The following is a 24051-nucleotide window of genomic DNA, read 5'->3' as shown; positions in this document are numbered from 1 at the left end:
ACACAAACATCCTAAAAATACAGGTAATGTTTTATAGGGACTAAGACTCTAAATTGTGATGATGAGTTCCAGCTCTGTATTCAGAGACCTGAGTTGAAATCCTAACTTACATTTATTGTCTATGCAGTTGATTTGGCAATCTGTTACTTACTGGACTTTGTTCATGTGTGTTTTCAACTGCATTTATACTTAATTTATTATATATTTACCCAAGACATGTTATATAGTCTGTGCTTTTTATTTTTTGTTCAACATAAGCATTTATCATAACCTTCTGCACATAGGAATTCAATAATCTCTATTTATTTGAAGAATACACATTTTTGCTGTACTGAAAGTGCATTAAGTAATCAAGGTAAGTAGGAATGAAAAGTAGCATACATAACAGTTACCATCGTCATATAAGCATATATGTTCAGAAGTGCTATTTTTCAAATCAAGTTAAACCTAAATGAATTACAGAAAGAAAGCCCACCAGGGAAAAATTAAACAATATTTGGAATAAAATCATTTGGCCTAATTTTCATAACCACAGATTTCAAAGAATACCACCATCCATGCCAGGTATGCCAGACAATCCCATTGTCTGTTTTAGCCGTGTAGGGGCCAGTGTAGTATAAGCCATTCAGGTTTGCGGAGTGACACCTAGTGGGGAGAAAAATAAACACAAAACAGTCAGACTAGAAAAGTCGCCTTCCTAAAACCTTTTATTGGCTAGCAAACGATAAAAAAACATTTTGACTATGAATCCTGCCATTTTTCAGACAAGGGAATATTGATTAATTTCCAAAAGCCAGGAGATTTCTACAACAGATGGGTTTTTTCAACTGATGGATTTTAGTGCCATAACAAATCTTAGGATACAACCCAGGTCACCTGACGGGGTCCTGTAAAAGAAGCATTTCTGTTCTTAATCGCTTTTACACAGAGAAAGGGAAAACAAGCAAACAAAAATACGACCTTGTAACCTTCAGCCTTTGCAAGTGTGGTATGGGTTCACAAACCCAGGTGTGGCAGGGCGCTCTCTTGCCAGCTTCCCTGGGTAATTTACACTTACGTGTTCATCCATCTGCTGCCAAGACATAGCTTTTGTACTGCAAACTCCCTTCCTCCCCCTTTAAAAATCACCAACATGTCCATTATTTTAACCTCAAGGGAAGGAAAACAAAACCTACACCACCATGTAACGTTTTCCCAGCAATTAACCGATAATCATTCGTCGGAGTTGCCGAGTTAATTTTTTAGCATATATTGTTCCAATCTAGATAAGTGGGTTGGCTTATCATAAATTTTTAAATGTCCCACTTCCTCCTTTAGAATCTGTAAATTTTGTCCCTGATGTGTATAACTAAGAGTGTGTGATAATTTTCTGTGTATGTTAAGAATGAGCTGTTACATACTGATTAACCAATGAAAAGATGGCAGATAATAAGATCAAAGGAGAACATTCCCGAGGGATAGTTCTGAATAATCAATGGAAAGTACCTAAATTACTGAATCAAAAAGGCATGTAATTTATCCATAGATGCTGAGCTTTTGGCGTGGATCACTTAACCAGCTTAGTGATTTGCTCCTGCTGCCCACCCGGACAGTCTCCTAATTTAACTCGGTATTACTAAAGCCGTGTTGCTGAATCTGCAAGTATCAAAGGCCTACTGTGTCTTTAAAATTGTATGGAAAGTAATGTTAGAAAAACAATACTCTAAACTGAGCCTCCAGAATATATGTCTATCTCTGTTTTTCTAGAGACACCTACTATATACACAATTTTTATTGGGTCTGTGATTTGAATCCCATTAGGAAAACTAACTTATGGTCAGCATAAAAAAATCTTAGTTATTCTAAGACCAATTTTCCAACCCCTTTCAGTTTCTGAAACAGCCTGAACTTGCAACTAGGTGGGGAGTTGGCTGGGGCTCCGTTGGCGAAGAAGTAGCTGTGAGCATTCGCATGAGCAAAGCAGAGAAGACATCACACTCAGTGACTGGTTTGCTATGTGGAGAAAGAATGTCTTGCAGGTGAGAGATAATTATGAAGTGCCAACACTTCATGTAAATTAGGACTTTAGGATGAAAAATAAAAGAGGGTAAGGAGGAAGAGGATGACAGGATTAAACAAGAGGAATAGGAGGCATGGTAGAAATAGCACCAAGCTTCTGGAACAATTGACTTTTTCTCCAGCTTTACTGATTTTCCACCTGTATAGACTTTTCATCTCCTTTGGCTTCAAGGATAATGAAGGGTTCCCCAGCCCCAGCTACCAAATTGCCTTTCTTTGTCATCTCTGAACCCTTATATCTAAAGTCAAGTAAATCATTTATTTGCCCATGTTAATATATGTGCTGGTTGTCCTTTAGACACCATAGCAGCCAGTCAACGAGGTAGGTTCATGGTCATGTTAACTGACATGATTGTTATTTCTTTATACGGCCTTCTGTTCAAAATCAAACATTAAGGGATCTTGCAACTTAGTGAATTATGGATAAGTTTTACATAATGCTGGTAATTTTTACACAATGCTAACTTAGAAGGACAGGGGAGGAAAAAGGAGGAGGAAGAGAAGGTGACAAAGATGGCCTTTTAAAAGCACAAGAAAACCACTAGGGAAAAGACTATCATCATCTTTGGTTTGCTAAGAAGGAAAGAGACCTTTGTTTCCCCGTCCTCTCTCATTGCTCTATGTGCTCCAGTTCCTTTACAAGTGACCAAAAATTAAATGGACTCAAACTTTTAAAAAAGCAAAATCCAGAGAAAATACCGNAAATGGACTCAAACTTTTAAAAAAGCAAAATCCAGAGAAAATACCGTTTTTACAACCACTTCATTTCAATTCGACACATCACACCACCTACAACTAGCTGTCTCTCCACAGAATCTGAAACTCTAAAATCAGCACGTCACAGGGGCACCTGGGTGGCTCAGATGTTAAGCTTCTGCCTTCGGCTCAGGGCATGATCCCAGGGTCCTGGGGTCAAGCCCCACATCAGGCTCCTCTGCTGGGAGCCTGTTTCTTCCTCTCCCACTCCCCCTGCTTGTGTTCCTCTCTCCGTGGCTGTCTCGCTCTCTCTGTCAAATAAACAAATAAAATTTTTTAAAAAATCACCATTCTGGAGCCTCCAAATGGGCTTCCTTGTTTAAAAATAAAATAAAATAAAATAAAAAATAAAATAAAATCAGCACGTCACAATAGCTGATGTTCCTTGGAGAGGACTCTCATGCTTTCAGGGAGAATTAATATACGCCTTGCCTCGTAGACCTCCACTTAATAAGACAGAGGATTGCAAAATGTTTTAAAAGTACTTACAACACAAAAATAAAGTTAAAATTTGGATGGTGGAACTTAATGGGTAGTTTTCAATAATATGGAAAATCTGACACTCCAGAAACACTAACTTACTAAAGATTCCATAATGGAAAATCAAAATGTCCAGACATTTTGAGGTGGTCCTTGCTTTCTAAAGAGAAAAGCCTTTCAAAAACGTATGTACTGCCTACCAGTTGGAGCACATCTGCTTTGCAGACATAGCAGACCCATCAAGTTATTTTTAAGGAAGACTGTATGAAGTTTCCATTCTTGCCTAAACTTTGTAATTACAACAAAGGGAGCTATCTGGAAACCATCTTGGGTGGAGAACAGTTAAACGAGTCAAGAGTATCTGGCCTAGAGAGGAGAAAATATCGAGGAATACAATAAATATCTTCTCATCCATTGCCTGAAGGATTATGTTGAAAGGGAATTACAGTTGCTCTATTAACTACTGAGAAAAAAATCTGGCAAGATATAAGAAGACCGATTTCAAGTTAATAAAAGGAAAAACTGAGTACAATTAAAAGATGTAATGAGCTAGCTGATAAAATAACACTGAAGTATTCAGCAAGAGGGTAGAATTAGGTGTCAGGAATATTGTAGAGGAAATTTCTGTATTGGGAGGAGCTTGGATTCAATGATTCAATACAAGTCACAGTGATTGAAAAGTAGTTTTACATAGTAAAAATTACAAAAATAACATGGTCATTTCATATGATAGGAGAAGGCAAAGACCAAGTTGGTTATTAGAAAGCTGAAAATATTTCTCCTGTATAAATGCTCTCTATATTTTCATGTCAATTTGTGGCCAACTATTTATGATAACTTACCCATAATTCAGTTTGCAAGCAATCTTGGCATAAGTAGTAATTTGATTTATTTCTATAACACCTTTCAAGCTTTATTCATGCACACAATGAACAAATCCTCAAAAATACTTCATGACTGATGAATTCTAATAAGGATGATTACATAATAATACCAGTATTACAAAGAAGACAACATTGCCTCACGTTATAATTAATGCCCACCAGTGAGATATTATCAACGCCATCACAACTGTTTATAAGATGCAAACCTGTTAAACCACCAGCCAGACTGATCTTCTTCTGCACAGTTTCCTTCATAGTTGTCATTATCTCTGTCCCGTGTGCTGAATTTCATTCTTTGGTGACTACCCCACCATTGCACCTCAGGATGAAGATTCCCTGCGAGGGAGTCTCCTGCTGTTCCAGAATATTCCCCGATATTCAGCTCATAGGAATTCTAAAGGAAAAGAGGAAACTGCCACTATCAGTTGTCACTCTAATGTGTTAATTTAGTGTTAATAATTAATGTTAATGTTAATAATATGTTTATTTAATCAACAAAAGAACAGGTCCTACTGTATCTATTTGTTTCCCCTGACTTTAGGGTTTATATTTTACACATTAATTCATGATGTTACTTATTGGAAAATTTGAGTACCTTTTCATCTCCAACTTTGAAAAGTTTATATTGTGCATAACGGCTATTTTTTTCAAAATCTCCAAGGTCTATTTTTAAAGTGTAGTCTCCTGAAAAAAAAAAAAAACAAGCAAGAAATTATAGGATATTTCTGATGTGTGAGATGACATTGATTTATAGAGGTTTAAAAACAACTCATGGCTCTATTTTACTTAAACCATTTCCTTCTGCCATGAGTCAGTTTTCAAAGAATAAACAGTGTCTCCATTGTATTTACAACATGAACATTTTATTGTGTATTTTACTTGAAAATAGCTAGAGACACAATATTAAAAGTGGAAATTTTCTACAGATCCATCCCAGGTAAAAGCTAGCGCAATTCACTTAACAAAGAACAACAGAAAATAAGTCATTATTTAGTTAATAGATTAAGAAATCTATCAATGAGGGGTGACTTGGTGGCTTACTGGTTAAGCATCTAGCTCTGGATCTCAGCTTAGGTCATGATTTCAAGGTCATGAGATCAAGTCTCACATTGGGATCCATGCTGGGAGTCTGCTTAGGATTCTATCTCCCCCTCTCCCCCTCCCCCTGCTCACACATGCTCTCTCAATCTTTCTCTCTGTCTCTCTCTCTTTCAAAAAAAAAAAAAAATATATATATATATATATAAAACAATGCAAGAAGTTTTAAGAAGTTTAAACATTTATCTTCTTTTTCTTACTTTCAGTAAGAATGTTGATCTTAAATAATAATTGAACTACTTGGTATCTTCAAGTGATCTTTTCTCCATTGTCCCATCATTTGTGAATTACAAAGACTATTCTTTTTTGAAAAACAGAACTCTTGTCAGGAACCAGAAAGTTATAAATCAAACTAAATGTTAGATAGTATATGTTCTATCCTCCTACTTTAATAAATAAAATTTCACAATGACTTATAAGACCAGGTTTGAATTTAGTATCTTCATCTCCTTGGGGTTCCAAGCCAGAACATGGAGGCCCAGGGGGAGAGAGCCTCTGGACCCCATCACACAGGTCTCGTGTATGGTCTGCCTCTTTTCCTATGTCTATCTCTATCTCCATCTCCATCACGCACAGAAAGGAGTCTTGTCCACATTTGTGGACATTCCAGGCTGCACATCTAAGCTCTGTTTATACCCATACTAAAAGTTGTTGCTTTACCTCCCCTCAGGCCTAGGGGTGTGTGCACCAGCAGCACAATCTTCTCAAGGGGGATAGATGAAAAGAGGCATGAACAGATCCTGGAAACAAGCTCCGGGCTGTTTGGGCAGGGAATGCTGGATTGGCTCTTACTGAGTGGGGAGGAGTGTGGGCTTCTGTTGGCCCTGGCGCTCTAGCCCCACAGACTCTCCCTCCCATGGAGCTCTCTGATGTGGGATTCTGGAACAGACCTCTCTAATCTTATGGAAAGGCAATAAAGTTTATTTGAGCCAAGACTGTAAAGTGGAATAGAACAGTAAGGCAGGCTAAGTTAACTCTCCTAATAAATACTTCGCATTTTTGAAGTAATATGAAGTCAGACTCAATGTTTTAGGTAACCATCTTAATATCTTTATGGTCAACAAGTAAATAAAAATGCAATTACAGACCATTCCTAAATTAATGTTATTGCAAACATTTCCAGTCAAAACTTATGTAATGGGGATAAGGCTATTTTCTGAGGAAATTCACTAGCCTTAAGTGCTCTCACAATTAAAGAATTGCAAAGGCATGGGTTTTCCTTGGGATAATGTGATATTGATTGTGAAGCCTGGGACTGATAAATACATTTTTGCTGTCATGAGAGTAGGAGCCTGAAAACCAGTTAAAACGTGAAGGGGAAGGAGATGTGTTGGAGACGTGCAACTGAGTAAATAAGCATTTAATAATAATTTGATAATACTTTTGAACGTTATGTATTTAGAAGGATCCAAGGGTTACTTCTTAGAGTTTTCATAGTTTCAGTAAGAAACCAGATAAATATTAACGTGCAAAAAAAGCGCAGGTATGGTAAGTGTTTTATCTTTCATAAAACCCTCCAAAGTAGGAAAATAAATACATTGAAGGAGGGAAATTTTATGTAAATTTAGGGCATTGATCACAAGAAGGACAAGCAAAGAAAGCATCAGGCTTCTAGAATTATCTATCCTCTCTAGCTATTACTCTGGTGTCTCAAAGATCCCTATAATTATAATCTTACCTTTGAATTATGAATATAGAAACACCAATCACTTTCCTTAACTTGGATGAAACAAGCAAACCCCTGCTTTTGTGTTTAATGCATTGCCAGTGTGATATAGTAGGCTTTCCTGAGCAATACAATTGCCTTTTATAAAACATTCTGAATCAGACCTGAATGAGGCTGTCTACAATCTCAGACTTACACTTGAGGCAAGGAAGGCAATGAACTGGAGTAAACGAACATGGAAAAAAGAAACTTAGAAAATTCATCCAACTAATGATATTTTAGACAAATATTGAACCCTAGTAGAAGATACCCAGGCAGTACATAAGATACAGGGGAAATTGTACAGATGTCTTCAATTTGAAATGTGTCAATAAAATAAAATAAAATGGCTCAATGGATGGATAGATATGTGATTAAAATAATAAAAACAGTTAAAATGTTAGTGTAGAATCTGGGTGGTAGGTCGACTCTTCTTTCAGTTTTGCTGTATCTTTGAAATTTTTCCAAATAAAAGCTGAGGAGGTTGGAGGCAAGGACATTTGTTACAGTATTTGATTGCAAAAACAGCCCCAATGCCCCAGTTGTTTACCTCAACCTTTGCAATGTGACTTTGTAACTCCTTCCATTAAGTCCATTTCTTTTCCTTTAAAATGTGCTGGTCCGGTGATTTACTTTTACCAGAAGAAGGCAGTGAAAATGACCATGTGCCTGTTGTAAGGCTAGGTCTCAAGCAACTTTCGTACTTGCCCTCTCTTTTTTTGGAGCTCTGCCTGAAGAGTTCCAGGCTGGCTACCTGGAAGACGAGAGACCATACAGAGCAGAGCCAAATCATTCCATCTGAGGCCAAGCTACAGCAGCCAGCCTTCCGCAGACCAGGAAGTTGGTCATAGACCCATGAGCAAGCCCTGCCAAGATCAGCAGCCCAGATGAGCAGAACTGTCCAGCCAGCTTGTATATTTGTGGGCATTAATAAATGGTTGTGACTTTAAACCAGTAAATCGAGAAGAGGCTTGTTACATACTACTAACATGGCAATAGATAGCTGACCCAGTATAGATATTTTGAGGAACTCGAAGCATTAAAAAAAGAAGGATGATGACATTCCATTTCCTTTCCAGAAATAGAAAATAAATATTTTCTCCCACTCCCAGTGCAGATCTAGTTTCTTTGCCTCTGGTCCTACTTTTAAGCGGCCACATTGTATAAAGGGGATTATTGCCCAAAAGGGATCATTGCCATCTGCAAAACACGGCAGTTACTGAATTGGTTCCATTGCCTATGGTTTAGTGAAAAACATTTTAGTGTTTTTTTTAAATTGTACTTCAAGTGAATTTGGTAACAGGCAAAACTTACCTTGTATGGTCAATAAGTGAAGATTTTTATTACCCACCCAATATTCACCATTTTCTTGAACAAAATTTCCAAAGCCATTTTCATAGTCATTCCAGCCTCTAAAAAATTTAAAGTGAAAGCTGATTTTATCAAAATCCTAAAGGACCTTTGTAGCAACCAAGGTGCCCACCCCTCCCAACTACCATCCCCACCCCCAACGTTTTCTCAGTTAGTAAATGCACTTTCAGTATTCTTACTTAGAGAGTGAAATCTAATTATAGACCTCAGGATATAATAAAAAGGCTTAACTTGTTGTGAATCTCACACACACTACTCCAAATAAACCGTTATGTCATAATTAGCACACCTGTTAAAGTTCTCACTGCCATCAGATCTTCTCTGAATTACAGTCCATCCTCCTCCATCAGACATGTCACAGTAAACGGAGAATATTGTTGGGCTCTGGAGAGGTTTGATTTTGTAAAATCCACTGCGCTTATAACCATCATTAAAAATCTCTGAACAGTCTGTTTGCAAAACAAGGTAATGTAACACTTGTTATGTGTCTTTTTTTCCCTCCCATGAGAGCCTCTGGATAAGATTACTCAATACTAATGGGGACAGATAAACACATGGTGTAGATAATCAGCTTTTTTAAATTGCATCTTGGACATCTTGCAGTAAATTGTAGGCAAGTCTTATTTCCTTTCCTAGTATTTAATTATCATCTGACTCCTTGACATGACCATGAAAATAAAATAGAGATTTGGTTTCTCATTTCTGCTTTTGTGGAAAACAATTAAAAATTATATATGTTCAGTTAATTACAGTATATTTAATTGGAACTTATAGCCTAATATGACAGAATGTTAGAACTTATCTCTCCTAGGAAGCTAAAATTAAAGTAGAAATGTAACCTCAAACAAATAATTTAATATGGGTTATCTTGATTAGAACATTATGGATCATTCTGAACATCTGGAGATGAATTCAAAATAGTAATCTTCTTGTTAGATTCTTATAACCTCCCAGTCTCAACAGATTTTTTTTACTAACCCACTGAAATTTCTAACACTCCATGCATTCTTAGATGTTTTTGCTAAAAACTGCAAGCTTCTGCTCTTACTTTTATCCCTATGTTCTTCTTTGCTGTGATATTTCTTCGACTATTGAAGCAAACACAGGTACCAATTTGTCACTGAAAAGTAATACCTATTTCTTAAATAACTTGAGGGTAGGATAAATTAATAGCCACTGGGTCTTATCTAGGCTGATAGGTACACACTTAGAGAATATAGCAAGTATGGACTTCACTATTGTTTCAACGGCTAGGAGCTATGTTTAAAGGTTGGTTGAAGCAGGGGCCACTAGAAAGAGACGGTCTCAAGAACACCTAGTTACAGATTTTTGAGCAAAAACACTAGAACTTAACATTACAACTTTCACGTTTTACCCTTATCATTTTGTTAATTTCCTTCCTTTAAAAAAAAATTCTGTTCCTGATTGGATAATTCCATCTTGTTAGCATATTTTAAAGTTCTTTCTTCATTTTCATTGTTTTGATGCCAAATTTTCTACAACTCTGTTTTGTTACAAATAAAATATATTGCACATTAAATTGGTGGAATAGGCAATAGAAATTAGAAGAGAAAAGAAAATAAAGAACTTTGTCCCTTTCAAAAACCCTCACCAGGTTGAGACCAATCATATACTATTGTTGAGATGTTCCTCTTTGTAATGATTTAGGCTTTATTTGTATATTTATTTCTGAGATTCAGAAGCCCATTCTTTAGGCCTGCTGGATTCTTTAAAAAAAAAAATCATTTTTTGGCAATTAAACAAGAAGAAAAGCATTACCCAAAATTAGTTCTGTGTTGTTCAAAAGCTTGCATTTTGTGGTCAAGTGAGTTGTACAACACTTTTCATTAAAGTAAGCAGATTTTAACCTTGTTAAGGAAGGAGCGCTTTGCTTACATATGATCTACCAAAGAGCTGAATAGTAAAGACTCCAAAGATTCAGACTATTTTCTAGGCAAATATGGAAATAATTAGCTATAAATTTTTGCTCTGGAAAACTTTGTGAATAAAGCATTTGCAGCCAACATTTTCTATTTGTTTCTATCTTATGCCAACTGCAAGTTTGTTTGTGTTTTTAAAAATTTTTTCCTTCTTCCCAGAGGAAAAAACCAAACACAACTTAAATCCAGAGGAAAGCTTTCAACTTAAAAAAAAAAAAAAAAAGGCAAAAAACAGAACAAAAAACACCCAACAAGTTAAAAAACATCAAAAAAGCACCAGTAGCAAAATTGCTTATAAGAAATAAGTTAGAAATAAGGAGCCAGCCTTGGGGAAATGTGATTTACACTGTGATACCAGGAAGTTCAAGCAATGCAGGGTGTAAAACATTAACGAGGTATTTCAAACTATGATTTTCAAAATGTTTCAACCCACTCAACTCTCTGGAGAATAGGCAGGCAAGGGCAGGGTTCTGTGCTCATGGGAGTTTAAAAAACAAAAAGGGATTTTTGGATACTTACATAATACTAGAGTGAGGCCAAGATTTCCTGCCCTCTGACAAACACTACACTAAACTGGGTGAGGTGAATACTTTCTCTGATCATGCAGAAAGCAAGCCACGTTGGAAGGCTGAAAGTTTAAGCTTCACAAAGTGATATGACAGCCTGCCAAACCGACTTCCCTCTTGTCCCAGAATGGTGGCTGAGCTCAAAGCTGAGAACCAAAGACACGATGTACCCCACATTCTAAGCTCAATGAAAGGCCAGCATGAGCCCAGCCACCACTCAGGGGCATGTGGGGAAATGCTGGAGCTCGCCCTGCTCTAGTCATTCTACCCGCCCCCTGCCCCCCCCTTTGCCCCTCCGCAGTCAGGCAACATTAAGAAGGAAACTTAAAAGAAGAAAGTGTGTTGGTTCCTTGGAGAGGGCAGGATTCTTGAGGGGTAGGGTGAGTAGGCTCGCTCCTGTGAAAATAAGGGAAAGAGTATATAATAATGTGGATAGAGGGCTGACATTCATTGAGCGTTTCTTTTGTACTAAATGCAATTGTAATCATGTTACCTGCGTTAACTCTTAATCTTTACAACTAAGAGGCATTCTTATCATTCCCATTTTACAGATGAGGAATATGAGGGCCATAAAGGTTAAGTAACTTGCCCCAAAGCTACAGCTAGCAAGATGGGCAGCTGGAATTTGAAACCAGGTTTCAATGCTTCTACCATACATGAAGATTACGACACAGATCTACTAACTTCTGGGTTTTTTTTAAATGTTATATCCAAAACCAGAAAATGTCTATCATCTATTCTATGTGTTATAATGTTATAAGACAGACAGATACACACACACACACGATAATGGTTTGTCCATGTGACTCTTCCATCCAATTCCTGCTTATACAGTCAGTCCTCCTCTGACCTTGGTATTTCCATTTCCTACTAACTGATTTCTGCCTTATTCCTTGATGACTTCCCCAAGGTCTCCACCCAGCACTCCTGACACAGGGATTGGAGTTTTAGCTCCTGAACATTATTTTTCCCATGACTGGTTGCACAGTGCTAGTAACAAACATCCAGTCACCTGCTTCCTAACATGACTGGACACTTGAATTTGTGTTCACAACCTGCTCAGATTGTATCTGAATAGATACCCTGGGTTTTGAGCTTAGTTTGGAATTTGGAATAATGGTACTTCTCTTGCATACACAAGTTCCTTGACCTTGAGATTAGCCATGTACCACTTTTGAAATCATATAAGGTGCCAGCAGTGTTGGTTTCTTCTGAACCCTCTGTCCTTGGTGTACAGATGGCTACTTTCTTGCTGTATCCTCATATGGTCTTTCCTCTGTGTGCCAGTGTCGTTGGTGTCTCTTCTTATAAGGATATTAGTTAGATTGGTGAGGCCCATCCTAATGGCCTTATTTTAACTTAATCTCTTCTGTTAAGGCTCTATCTCCAAATAGTCATATTCACAGGCATTAGGGGTTAGAACTTCAACATATTAATGGGGGGAGGGGTACGACTCGGCCCATAAGACAAAGTCATCAATCAAATGGCCATTTGGCTATTCTGGTTACCCCCCTTCTCTGAATCAACCCCGTTATCAACAATGATTGGCTTAATTAACTCACTGAGATCCTACCCTGACATAGGCATCTTACATTTTCCACAGTCTCAGAATAGGTAGCTAAACCCTGCTAAGTGGATAACTGACCACATTACAATTGACCCCAAACATCATCAAATGAAAAGGGTATTGAACTGCTGCCATACCCTACCTCCTACCTGAAAAGAAGCAAAGCCTTCCACTAGGTGACCCTGGGAAATCTTGGTCTCTCCTCAGGCTGTGAGAAGAAATTTGGGAAGAAGCCTGACCTGATTCTGGTCTTGAGCAATCTCATCCACACCCATCCGCAAAAGCACAACCCCTTTTCAGTTCTGTAGGGGTTCTCATTTAATCGGACTGGAACCTAGCACTGTATGTATACAGTTTTCCATGGGTCATTGCCTTTCAGCACATTTAGCAAGCAGAGTTCATGTTCTGGACTAATTATTTCAGGGATATTTGTATAGTAAACAGCCTTAGAAGATAGAGACAGTGTCTCCCTCTAGAGCAGATGACAGGTTAGTTTCTGTTCACTTTCATAACGATAACATCTCTTGCAAAGGAGGAAAGACTGGGCCGATCTGCTTGTAACCCATAATAAAAGATTGATGTTTCCTAAGCTCAGGGTTCCTCAGCTGTGTCACAGCCCACTGCCTGCACATTCTCCACCTGGATTACTCCATTTGGCTCCCTAAGTATTTGCAAGCAAGGGATATTGGTATGAACATGAAGATTCCTGACCCGGGAGTCTCTTTTCTTCTGCCGGTGTCCATGATACGGTGACAGGCTAACTTGTTAGGCTGCAAAGAGAGTAAAATCTCAGACTCTTCATGGTTCTTTTATTGGCATCAGCATTTTACAAGTTCACCAGTTGATTCTAGTGGGTAAGCCTGGCTCAGAATCACCGTCTTCAAGGAATTTCTACTGATTCTGCTTTTTGTTCGATTGCTTTCCTGAGCCTTCTTTCAGTCTTGCTTAATCATCACCATGGTTCTCTTCTTACGTTCTAGTTCCTGGTTCTTTGCCCCGAGATTGCTTCAGACAGTGCCTTTGTTTCCCAAGCCTATTTTTACCCGAGCTGGCCTTGGTTCCTCTTTGTTTCGTGCCACAGAGCCATGGGCCATCCTCACGCTACCTCCAATCCCTCTACCGCAGGCCTCCTTCTGGTCCCGAAATGGGGGAGGGGCAGTTGGACTCCAAGAATCAAGGGTAAGGGATCATGTGGCTGGACAACAGAGTGTCAGGAGCCCCTGGACAAAAGTCTGACCAGAAATAGATTAAGTTCCCAGTAAAGAAAGAAAACGGGAGCATTTTGGTGCAGCATAGTTTCTAAGATTCTCACAATTCTTATATCCTACACTGATGAGTATATTTAGAAACACAAAATAAAGATATCCTTATTCTATCAGCCTGGAATCTCTTCAGCCTCTACAGTTTTTCAATTATAGTCAGATCTATTTTCCAACTTATATTTGCTTACCTAGCGCTTCCTATCTCTATGTACTACCTTGCTTTCATTCATAAATGTGGGGCTCCATTATGTTCCAGTTACTCAAATAGGCAAGAGGGAAGAAAGAATGATGAAACATCATCCCAGGCCTTACGAAGTTTCTGGTTAATTGATCAGGACAGATGCGTAGACAAGGAAATTACAATACATCATGGGAGAAGCTAGAGCAGACATAGGAACAAAGTTCTCTAGATGGCATTCTCCTGACAGCTATGCTTTGTTTACTTTAAAAGATGCTTGGAGGAAGGCGAGTGCATTATTTTCTATAAGGAATAATGCTACGTGCAGTGGTACGTGCAATGTGTTGACAGTCTAAGATCATTTAGTTTCTGGGTGGAAACACTGACCCAATCAAAAGGAAAATTAGCAAACCATAAAATACACATGTAAACACAACTCTTGTATTTCCCTAAATAATTATGATCCTTTTTCTTTCCCTGCCTCTTTATTCTATGACCTTATTTACTACCCTAAAGCACATAACGGCTTCAGAAGGGAAAACTGTATAAATGTAACAAGAAATGATACACAAATAAAAACAAAACTCAACTGTAAAATTTCACAAGTATCATCTGTTATTTGCATACCAATATGTAAACAATCTATTGTTTTTGATCTCTCACTAAATTATAGAAATTCTGAGATATTTAGCATTGGTATTAAATATCCCCTGCAGAGATTATAGGGAGAAAAGGATAAAATGTGGTAGAAGACATTTAAATTTGGTATAATGTTTCATGTTGCTTGTTATTGGAGTAGGAAAAGCTCTTTAACAAAACCAAAAGTACCAAACAATGAACACCGCCATTGCACGTGGGTGTATGCTGTAAGTTCCTGAAACACGTAAGAAAAATAGGTTCTAACCTGCATATTGCCTCTTGCCTCCAAGGTCAATGGCATTATTCTCCTCTCCGTTATCAAGGAACTGGATTTCCTTCTCATGCAAAAGCCGCGTGATCTTGACCTGTTGCTGTTTGACCCAGGTCTCAAGCAAGTGCACTTGGGCTCTGAGCCGTGCCTGCTCCTGGAGGCAGTTCTCAAGAGCCTGCAAAGTGATGTACATCTCATTCTCATTGGGAAATAAATGCTCCTAACAAGTTGGACAAATTAATGATTCAATTTTGTCCCCAACCCCCATTTCAGAATATTATTCTAACCAGAAAGTGTTTGAAATCTCTGATACTATTTGTTGTTTGAAGAATAAATAATTACGGCTATGGTAAAGTGTTTAAACTTAAAAAATTATATATTAATATAAAATAATCTGAATGACTATGCTAAGAGCTTTAGACTTGTCTCATTCGATCTTCATAATGATTCCAGGAGGGAGGAATTGGCTCAATCCTAATGAGGAAACTTGCTCAGGAATTTTCCAGCAGGTAGGAGGAGTCAGGATTCAAATCCAGTTTGAGATCCCTACTCTCAGTCTCTTTGTGATGCCACCTAAATGCTTTCCTGACAGTAAAGTTTCAATGGCATCATTGCACATTATTAGTGTGTCAATCCCTAAAATAAACAAAGCTTTTGAATGACCTTCTGGTATTAATGTTTTAAAATTTTAATGGAATACTTATAATCTGATGACATTTGGTCACCTTTATAAGGGATGCTAGTTTAGACTCTCATATCCTTGAGGATCTCACCCACCTACTGTGCAAATTCTACTGAAGTCACTTTAACCTTTTGCTTATTTTTTGTTTTTCCCTCAATTACTTCAGAAAAGGAAGGGAGGAGCCTGAGTTTTCCAGTTAAGCATTTATCTTCTCTAAAAGGGCAAAAGACATAAGAATATTGGATGCAAAAGAGTTTATCAGCCCCTTTCTAAGCTGGCTTCTGAGAACTTTCCAAAGGGAAAGCAAACGTGCTGGGGAATTAATTGGGAAGATGAGCTGCAGGGATGGGACTCCCGGAAGAGGTACTGAGACCAGAAGCTTCAATAAAGTCCTCAATGCTGGAAGAGTTGCTAGAGGTAGAGTGGGGAAAAAAGGACAAAAGACCAATTTTTGCCATTTTTCCACTTTTACCTTGACATCTCTATTTGCAACTTATGTCATGATCTCCAGTAATAAGTATAAATATTCACTTTTGAAAAATTCTGAATTTTCATGTGTGATTGCTTTACACTTCTACCTTTATACACATCATTTCCTAAAACAACCATCAGATAGATTCCCCAATTTAAAACTGCCTTTCAGTTCCTATCTTTATATACAGCCTTATATTCATTCCATAAATAGGAGGACCCACTACATTCCAGGCCCTCTGCTAGGGGGTCAGAAGAGCACAGCTAGACACCCTATTTAGGACAAAGAGGTACACTTCCTTCCTGTGAGGACCTGTGCTGTAAACACAGAAATTCAGCCTCAAAACTGGAAGTCACATAGCAAGAAAATGGGAAGTGGTGGTCCAGGTCTTCTCCCCATTTCCAAGTCTGAGTCATTGAGTCTCTCTTGGCTATTTCTCAAGGACCATTTCTCATTTGCTCTTGGTGCCCTCTCCTCAACACTCGTTGGTTTATCCGCTCTGATAGAGTTATTTGCTTAGCTCCCTGATTCCCACCAGTTTAAAAAATTAACAGCGAGAACATTTCATGGTGTCTGGAATCCTGTACTGCTTTCTAATAGGTGGAAATTGGTTGGGATAGTGTTAAATATCATTAAATATAAATTGCAGTGTGTGATTTAAAATAGCTGAAAGTGCAGGGTGGGTATCTTCAGTCATTATGAGACCACATGCATGGTTCTATTGAGCTTATTTAAAATTTAGGAGTTTTCTCTCTCCCAGAACGTTGAGTAAATGAGTATTTTCTCCCTTTTATTTATTTATGAATGGAAGAAGGCATGAGTTCATTGTTATTACTTTCACATAATTTGTTTAGTTTACATTAATAGTGTTCAATATTAGAATGCTCAATACTGGGAAATTACTATGGATAGTTTTAAGTTTCTAACATTATTTAACTACCCAAATAGCCCCAGTAAATTCAAAAAAGATTTTACTTTCTTGTGAATACTAGTTTTTACTTTGAGGGAAAAAATTACATCACTTGCTAAGTGCCTATTATGTGCCAGGTGCTTACACAAACCTTTTCTATATTTTCCCCTTCATTAATTTTCTCAGTGACAAATTACTAAAGGTTTTCTGCAAAATAAAAGAAAATTCAGGTCAAAGCAGGTTTTATAAATACATAAATAAATGAGCTTACCCCGCTCTCCCGGCCCATTACCAGAACGGTGGTGACAAGAATGAAACTGAACATCGTCATCATTTTTCTCGCTGAAACAACTACAAGAACAAAAGAAATTTTATAACCTTCTTTACTGTGAATTTTTTCACGAGACCAGGGTTGAGTTCAAGCTCCAACGTGATCCAGGCTGTCAGATGCAGCTCCATCTCTACTCTGAGAGTCTTCAAGGAAATTCTCCTGGATGTTCCCACACTTCCCTCACACAGAACGATGCTCTCTGTTACCTTCAGTAGGATTGAGAAGGGACCCTGCCTCTCTTTGAGTGTCCTAATGGTAACATACTGCTTGTGCGGACAAAGCAAAGGTTCTGTAAACACAAAGACCTGGCTCCCTGATTTGGCTAAGCCACTTCTCGTTGTGCACCCTCAGGCCACCTCCTAAAATGCTCCTGATTTGTAAATGGAAATCGTAATCTCTACCTGACAGGACTGTGGCAATTTTGATGTAATACTTTTAGATACCCTGACATAGGATAAGTGCCTAAAGAACAATAACTCATTTTGCATAAGGAAGACTGCTTTTATTTTTAAAAGAAAAAAAAATTACAACTATAGGACGCGATAAGCATTGTTTTTCTTGATGTGTTAATGGATAGGCAAGCTACCAAGGTGATATAAATCTTTAGGCTCTGTTTAAAGTCGTAGAGGAAAACTCACTTTACCACTTATTGAGATTATTTTTAAAATCACTCTTGAGGAGTGCCTGGGTGGCTCAGTCGGTTAAGGGTCTAACTCTTGATTTCGGCTCAGGTCATGATCTCAGGGTCTTGAGATCAAGCCCCACTTTGGACTCTGTGCTGAGCGTGGAGCCTGCTTGGGATTCTCTCTTCCCCTGCCCTCCACATTCTCCCCTTGCTCCCAACACCCCACATGCTTTCTTTCTCTCAAAATAAAATAAAATAAAATCACTCTTGAAGTTATGAGTCTTGAGATAAAGTTTTGTTCATCCTCAAAATAACTTCTGTATGCTGCCAGTGATGATTTTTCATAAATTTTAGAAGCTAAGGAGCCTAGTAGGGCAGAAATATTTGCATAATCTCCAAATTTTACACCTATGGTTTCCAGAAAACTGGAATCAACTGAATCATTTGTTAGCCTATTTTTATTCTTATAGAACCTATGACCACTAGGTCTTTTCATGTATCTATTTCTCAATTTTTATGTAATTAAAAAGGGGGTTCCTAACTTTACTGCCAATTAGGATCACTTGGGGAGCTTTTAAAAAATCTCCATGCCCAGGAATTCAATCGAATGTCTAAAGGTGGCAGTCAAGGGCATGGAATTTTTTTTTATTAATAAAATTTTTTATTATGTTACGTTAATCACCATACAGTATATCCTTAGTTTTTGATGTAGTGTTCCATGATGCATTATTTGCGTATAACACCCAATGCACCATGCAATATGTGCCCTCCTTAATACCCATCACTGGCTTATCCCAGTCCCCCACCCCCCTCCCCTCTGAAGCCCTCAGTGCATGGAATTTTTAAAACATTGCTGATTCCAATGTTCAGCAAAGTTTGGGAAGCAATGATTTAAGGACTTAATGTACAAAAAATTTTAAGTCTATTATATCAAAGTAGTTAGTTCTCAGTCCTCCTGAGGCCAACAAAAACAGTTACAGAATGGGAAGGACACCTAAATTCAGTGACATATATCGGGCATGGCCACCTTGGGAAGCACTGTAAAATAGAATGTGAGTTTTTAGAGTATGTGAAATTTATGCATTACAGAGAATAATAAAGAGTCTGCTAGATATAACTATAATTTTACTTCTGACTTTTTTTTTTTTTACTATGAGTCTAGAATTGTGTTGTGTATTTTATAAGCATGTACTTTAATTCTCAAGGAACTCTCTAAGGCAAGTACTATTATCCTCATCATACAAATGAATAGATCAAAGAGGTTAAGTCACTTTCCTAAGATCACACAACGGGTTTTTGGAAGACCCAGCAATTGAGCTGAAGGCTTTCCACCTTGATGGCCCATGCCCTTAATCTGAATTCCACAAGGCCTGCCTCGTGATCTACATAGGACTGCAACACTCAGGGAAATGGGCAGCACAGATGAACTTGGGCCCTCCTGCTTGGCCTTCTCCAGTGAATATCAGCCTCGCTCCTGAACATGGCTGACTCATCTGCTCCTGAGTCATGCATTTCTCCAAAGGAGCATCAGGTGAACCTGATAGGAGAGGAGACAGCTGCCCTGAAGCAGAGACAATCCGAGGGAATGGCCACGTTAGCAAGCCTTTACTGTTTATCAGCTATCTGCTCCGCACTGTGCTACACGCTGTGGGAGAATAAACATGGCGGCCTTGGTGAGGCAATGTTTCAAGCAAGAAATGAAAATCACTATTAAAATGGAAATTAAGGGCAATATAAATTAAGTATATGTGAAACCATATGTAATTAAATATAAAAACTGAACTTGGCTAGACCACCCCTCAAGACAAAATTAATTACTTCCTCCACTGTGATCCATACTATATTTACAGACCAAAATAGCAGTTATCCACGTGATAAACATTGTTTGCATGCCTGCTCTGTTCCAGGCACCGTGCCAAGCAATGAAATTATCATGTGGTCAGTTTTTTGCATGTCTTTCTCTAACTGCTTAGAATAAGATTTTTGAAGCCAAGGCCCTACCTTGTTAACTGTTGTATCCCCATCATCTAACTTGTTACAGAGACCCCAATAAAAGGTTAGTTGTCTCCGCAGAAAATTTTCTCTGGGAAGGAAAAAATTTCTCAGAAGGGAAAATGTCCTTTCTTTGCCATAAAACTTGTCTGTTTGCAGTGACAATACTTCCTCCTGCCTTCTCTATGTGTATCCTGGTCAAGGGAAAAACAATGGGCTAAGTGTATTTTTGAAAATAAGCGCTAGGAAGGGGGTAGAGACTTTTGGTTGGATTGAACACATGAATTTATTTTCTCTCTCTCACAAAAACCCACTAGAAAGGAGTAAAGAAAAATGGAGAATACATGAATTGACAAGGTTGATGAGAAAGGTAGTGGAGAAAACACCTGGCATGCAATATCAACACGTTTGTAGGATGCAAAAAGCACCTGGGGGAGCTGGTAGGGCTGCTAAAACTGGGGAACAAGCTGCAGCAGAGGGGAGCCTCGCAAGAAGCAAGCTAAGCTGCACTGCAACACCCCAGCTGGGTGCAGGCCTGAAGGCATCCGCTAGCTTCAAGGCAGGGTTGGAGGTGACAAGCTGACATTCAGATTTTTACCTAAACCTGGAGCAGCCCATGAATACTGTTTCTCTCACCCCATCAAACAACAAAGCTTGCTTTCCACTAAGGTTGAACCAGATAGGCTCTGGGTAGCATGACCATAGGCACAAGGGAGGTCAGGGGAGAGTACTTTGTTCTTCAGGTTGAAACATCCCTCCCCCACCTACACACACACACACACACACACACACACACAAGGATACTTCTGTCCTGGCAGCCAGGCAGCCCACTGTCTACTTCTCCCACCACTTCCAGGCCAGAGACCATGGGATTCCTCTCTGGAGGAATGAATAGGCTCACAGAAAAGGTCGTCAAAGGCTAACATTGAGCCATTCTCCAACAGAAGAGCTTTGTCCTTCCCTGATCATTCTCCAAAGAAGCCCACCAGTTGGCAAGCCTCATTCATGCACACAGGAGAGGTATAGGTTTAATTTTGCCTGTTTCTTTCAAAGGAGTTCTCTCTGAAGGGAGGTATATATTAAGTTTCTTTCTGTATCTGCATTTACCTAACAGTCTAAAGAGAAACACTTAAAAGGGTGCCTGGGTGGCTCAGTTGGTTAAGCGTCCAACTCTTGATTTCAGCTCAGGTTAAGATCTCGGGGTCATGAGATTGAGCCCTGCGTCCAGCTCTGCACGGAGTGTGGAGCTTGCTTAAGATTCTGTCTCTCTGTACCCTCCCCACTCCACCTCCCCCGCTCATCTTCTCTCTCTCTCAAATTAAAAAAAGACAGAGAGAGAGAAACTATAGCAATCAATTGACCATGAAGATGTATAATTTACCCGTTACAACTTAATCCTTTCATCTGACATCGTAAACAAAATAACCAAGAGGTACAGAAAGTGGAGTGCTGTGTAAATCACACAGCTAAGTGGGCAAAGAAGTCAGACAAAATACAAGAACACATGCAATAACTCATTGCAAAAAGCTCTGCTAAGCATTTGGAGATCCAGTTTTCAGTGAGTCATCCTTTTAAACATTCATATGATATCATTTATAGCAACTTAGTCTAGGAAAACTGATCTTTTACTCTGTGATCTTAGTAACCCTTTAAACTTCAAACATTTATGGGGTGCCTGCTTAATGCCAGGTGCTATGTGCACTAGATGCTTTTATATATAGTTTGTATTAAATATATTGAATTACATTTTAAATACTAGCTTATATTGGGGCATTTGGGTGGCTCAGTTGGTTAAGTGTTCGACTCATGATTTCAGGTCAGATCATGGTCTCAGGGTGGTGACATTGAGCCCCATGTCAGCTCCCACTGGCATCAAGTCTGCTTAAGATTCTCTCTCTCTGTCTCTCCACCCCACCCCCATTCATGCCTGTGCACGCACTCTTTCTCTCTCTCTAAATAAATGAATAGAATATTAGCTTAGATTAAAATATACAAGAAATTAGGTTTAATTATGACATTAAAATGGTTTTCAATGTAAAAAAAAAAAAAAAGACCCCCCCCCGAGTTTTTAGAGGGGAAGTGAGAAGAGAATTGCCAAGGAGCAGAGAAGTATGAGCAAAGTGAGGAGATGAATACATTTGCTCTCAATTAATATTTTCCAATTGATAAGGTAATCTTGGAATTATATTTTTAAAACTTTTCTAGATGGCTTTTACTGTTGTCATGAAAGACAAAGTAATCTCCTTCAAGATGTCAACACCAATTACACTAAAGAGCCTTACTTACAATACAGTAGTGTCCTCAACTTTGCATTGCAGATATTGAGATATTTGCAAATCTAGCAAAATTTCAGATAGAAGTGAGTACCCTAACCCAAGGCACCTGATGTTATAAACAAACACATTTTCATTCCCATCGTGGGGGTAGTCTCATGTTTCTTTAACCTAGGAGTTCTTGGAAGGATCTGTCATTACCATTGGTCCATCTGTCGAGAGTCTCTTTGTGAAAAAAGAAAGCCGACGGAAGAATAAATTCTTACTACAGTTATAACAATTTGTTTTAGATATATTGTATATATTTAGATATGGAAACATTTCCACCTTTCAAATTAGGTATAGCAGTCAAACAGTGTTAGAGTAAGGTTTACGGATTTAGCTATGCCAGTGGTATACTCTTGTTCATTTAAATGTAATTATATGCAGTTAAGGCCTAAAAAAATACAACAATCCCTAAAACATGTTTCTTCCTTTCCTCCATCAGAATGAAAGACAGAAAATAAATGGGACAAAAAAAGAAAAGATTGAATTACTTTCAATGACTGTACTCCATAAATCACATGGGAAAACAATATAGGTTGTCAATGTATCTACTGTTGTCTGTACTAAATTTCAATAATTGTTAATACACAAATTATTATTAATAAATGTTAATAAAATTATATCATTAAATTATACGTTTATGTATTACTAATATATATTATACGCTATAGATTTATTGATAAAATTATTAATTAATAAATATTATAAATAAAATAGTAATAGTATAATTAATAGTAAAATAATTCATTGGAAACAAGACTGATCTTTCCTAGGAAAAGCTGAGATGGTGAGTGGTGCTCTCTAAAGATCATCAAAAAGGAAAAGCTCTCTATGCAAGACTTGAGCTTGTCTTAGTTGTTTATAAAATATATGTAGTATTTCCATACTTGAATCATAAATACTTCAAGGGCAGTGTTTTCTGCCACATTGCCCATCTTCTGAATTACCTTTTTGCAAAATAGACGCGGTAATTGTCCTTAGGCTTTAATACTATTGCTAATTCTCTCACTTAACATATTTTCAGTACTATGTAAAATTGTGATAAAATTACGATTTAATTATGTTCAGTTAGCCAAAATATAGTACACCATAACAAAAAAAATTTTTTTAAATAAATAAATAAAGATAAGTGGAGAAAATGGCTGTGTGCATCCTGGAAGAGTATTCTCACCAGAATACAGCCATACTGTTACCCTGATCTTGACTTTCCACCCCGACAACTGCGAGAAAAAAATTTCTACTGTTCGTTAAAAAAAAAATTATGATTTAAAAATTCTAATTTTAGGGTTGCCCGGCTGGCTCATTCAGAAGAGTATGTGGCTCTTGACTTCAGAGTCATGAGTTTGAGCTCCACATTGGGTGTAGAGATTACTTGTATAAATAAATATATTTTTAAATCTCTTTTTAAAAAGAAAAATAAATAAAACTTCATACTGTAAAAAACAGATATAATTGAAAATAGGGATATGAACAGTTATTTGTACACCAATGTCTATAGCAGCATTATTCACAACAGACATAAGGTGTGTGAACAACACTCCAAATGTCCGTGCACAGATGAATGGATGATCAGAAAGAGATATATACACACAATAAAATATTAATCTTGAAGACCTTATGTCAAGTGAAACAAGCCAGACACAAAAGGACAAATGTTGTATGTTTCCCCTCATACAAAGTAACTAGAGTAATTAAATGCCTAGAGATGTATTATGTGTATTACTTTGAAGTGTATGAAATTGCTATTTTTGTAGATCAAAAACATTCAAATGTACATCATTTCTTACGGTTCAACCTAATATATTAAGAAAGGGACAGCTAGGGGGCGCCTGGGTGGCACAGCGGTTAAGCGTCTGCCTTCGGCTCAGGGCGTGATCCCGGCGAGCCCCACATAGGGCTTCTCCGCTGGGAGCCTGCTTCTTCCTCTCCCACTCCCCCTGCTTGTG

The 24051-nt window shown here is 38.0% G+C and overlaps 1 protein-coding gene across 1 annotated transcript in view; it reads right to left on the bottom strand.

The window, feature by feature from the left end:
• Positions 1-222: 222 nt before the first annotated feature.
• Positions 223-24051, bottom strand: part of FGL1 (fibrinogen like 1) — a 29614-nt gene continuing 5785 nt past the window's right edge. Inside the window, exons 2-8 of the mRNA XM_002923789.4 lie at positions 17111-17190; positions 14770-14950; positions 8642-8801; positions 8296-8393; positions 4774-4862; positions 4385-4572; positions 223-645 (exon numbers count right to left, since the gene is read on the bottom strand). Coding sequence (XP_002923835.2) covers positions 486-645; positions 4385-4572; positions 4774-4862; positions 8296-8393; positions 8642-8801; positions 14770-14950; positions 17111-17173 — 939 coding nt within the window. The 5' untranslated portion in view covers positions 17174-17190 and the 3' untranslated portion in view covers positions 223-485. The remainder of the gene's footprint in view (positions 646-4384; positions 4573-4773; positions 4863-8295; positions 8394-8641; positions 8802-14769; positions 14951-17110; positions 17191-24051) is intronic.

The sequence above is a fragment of the Ailuropoda melanoleuca genome, chromosome 18 (assembly GCF_002007445.2).
Source record: "Ailuropoda melanoleuca isolate Jingjing chromosome 18, ASM200744v2, whole genome shotgun sequence".
In the NCBI taxonomy this organism is placed as follows: domain Eukaryota; kingdom Metazoa; phylum Chordata; class Mammalia; order Carnivora; family Ursidae; genus Ailuropoda; species Ailuropoda melanoleuca.
This window is presented reverse-complemented; position numbering and strand designations above follow the sequence as displayed.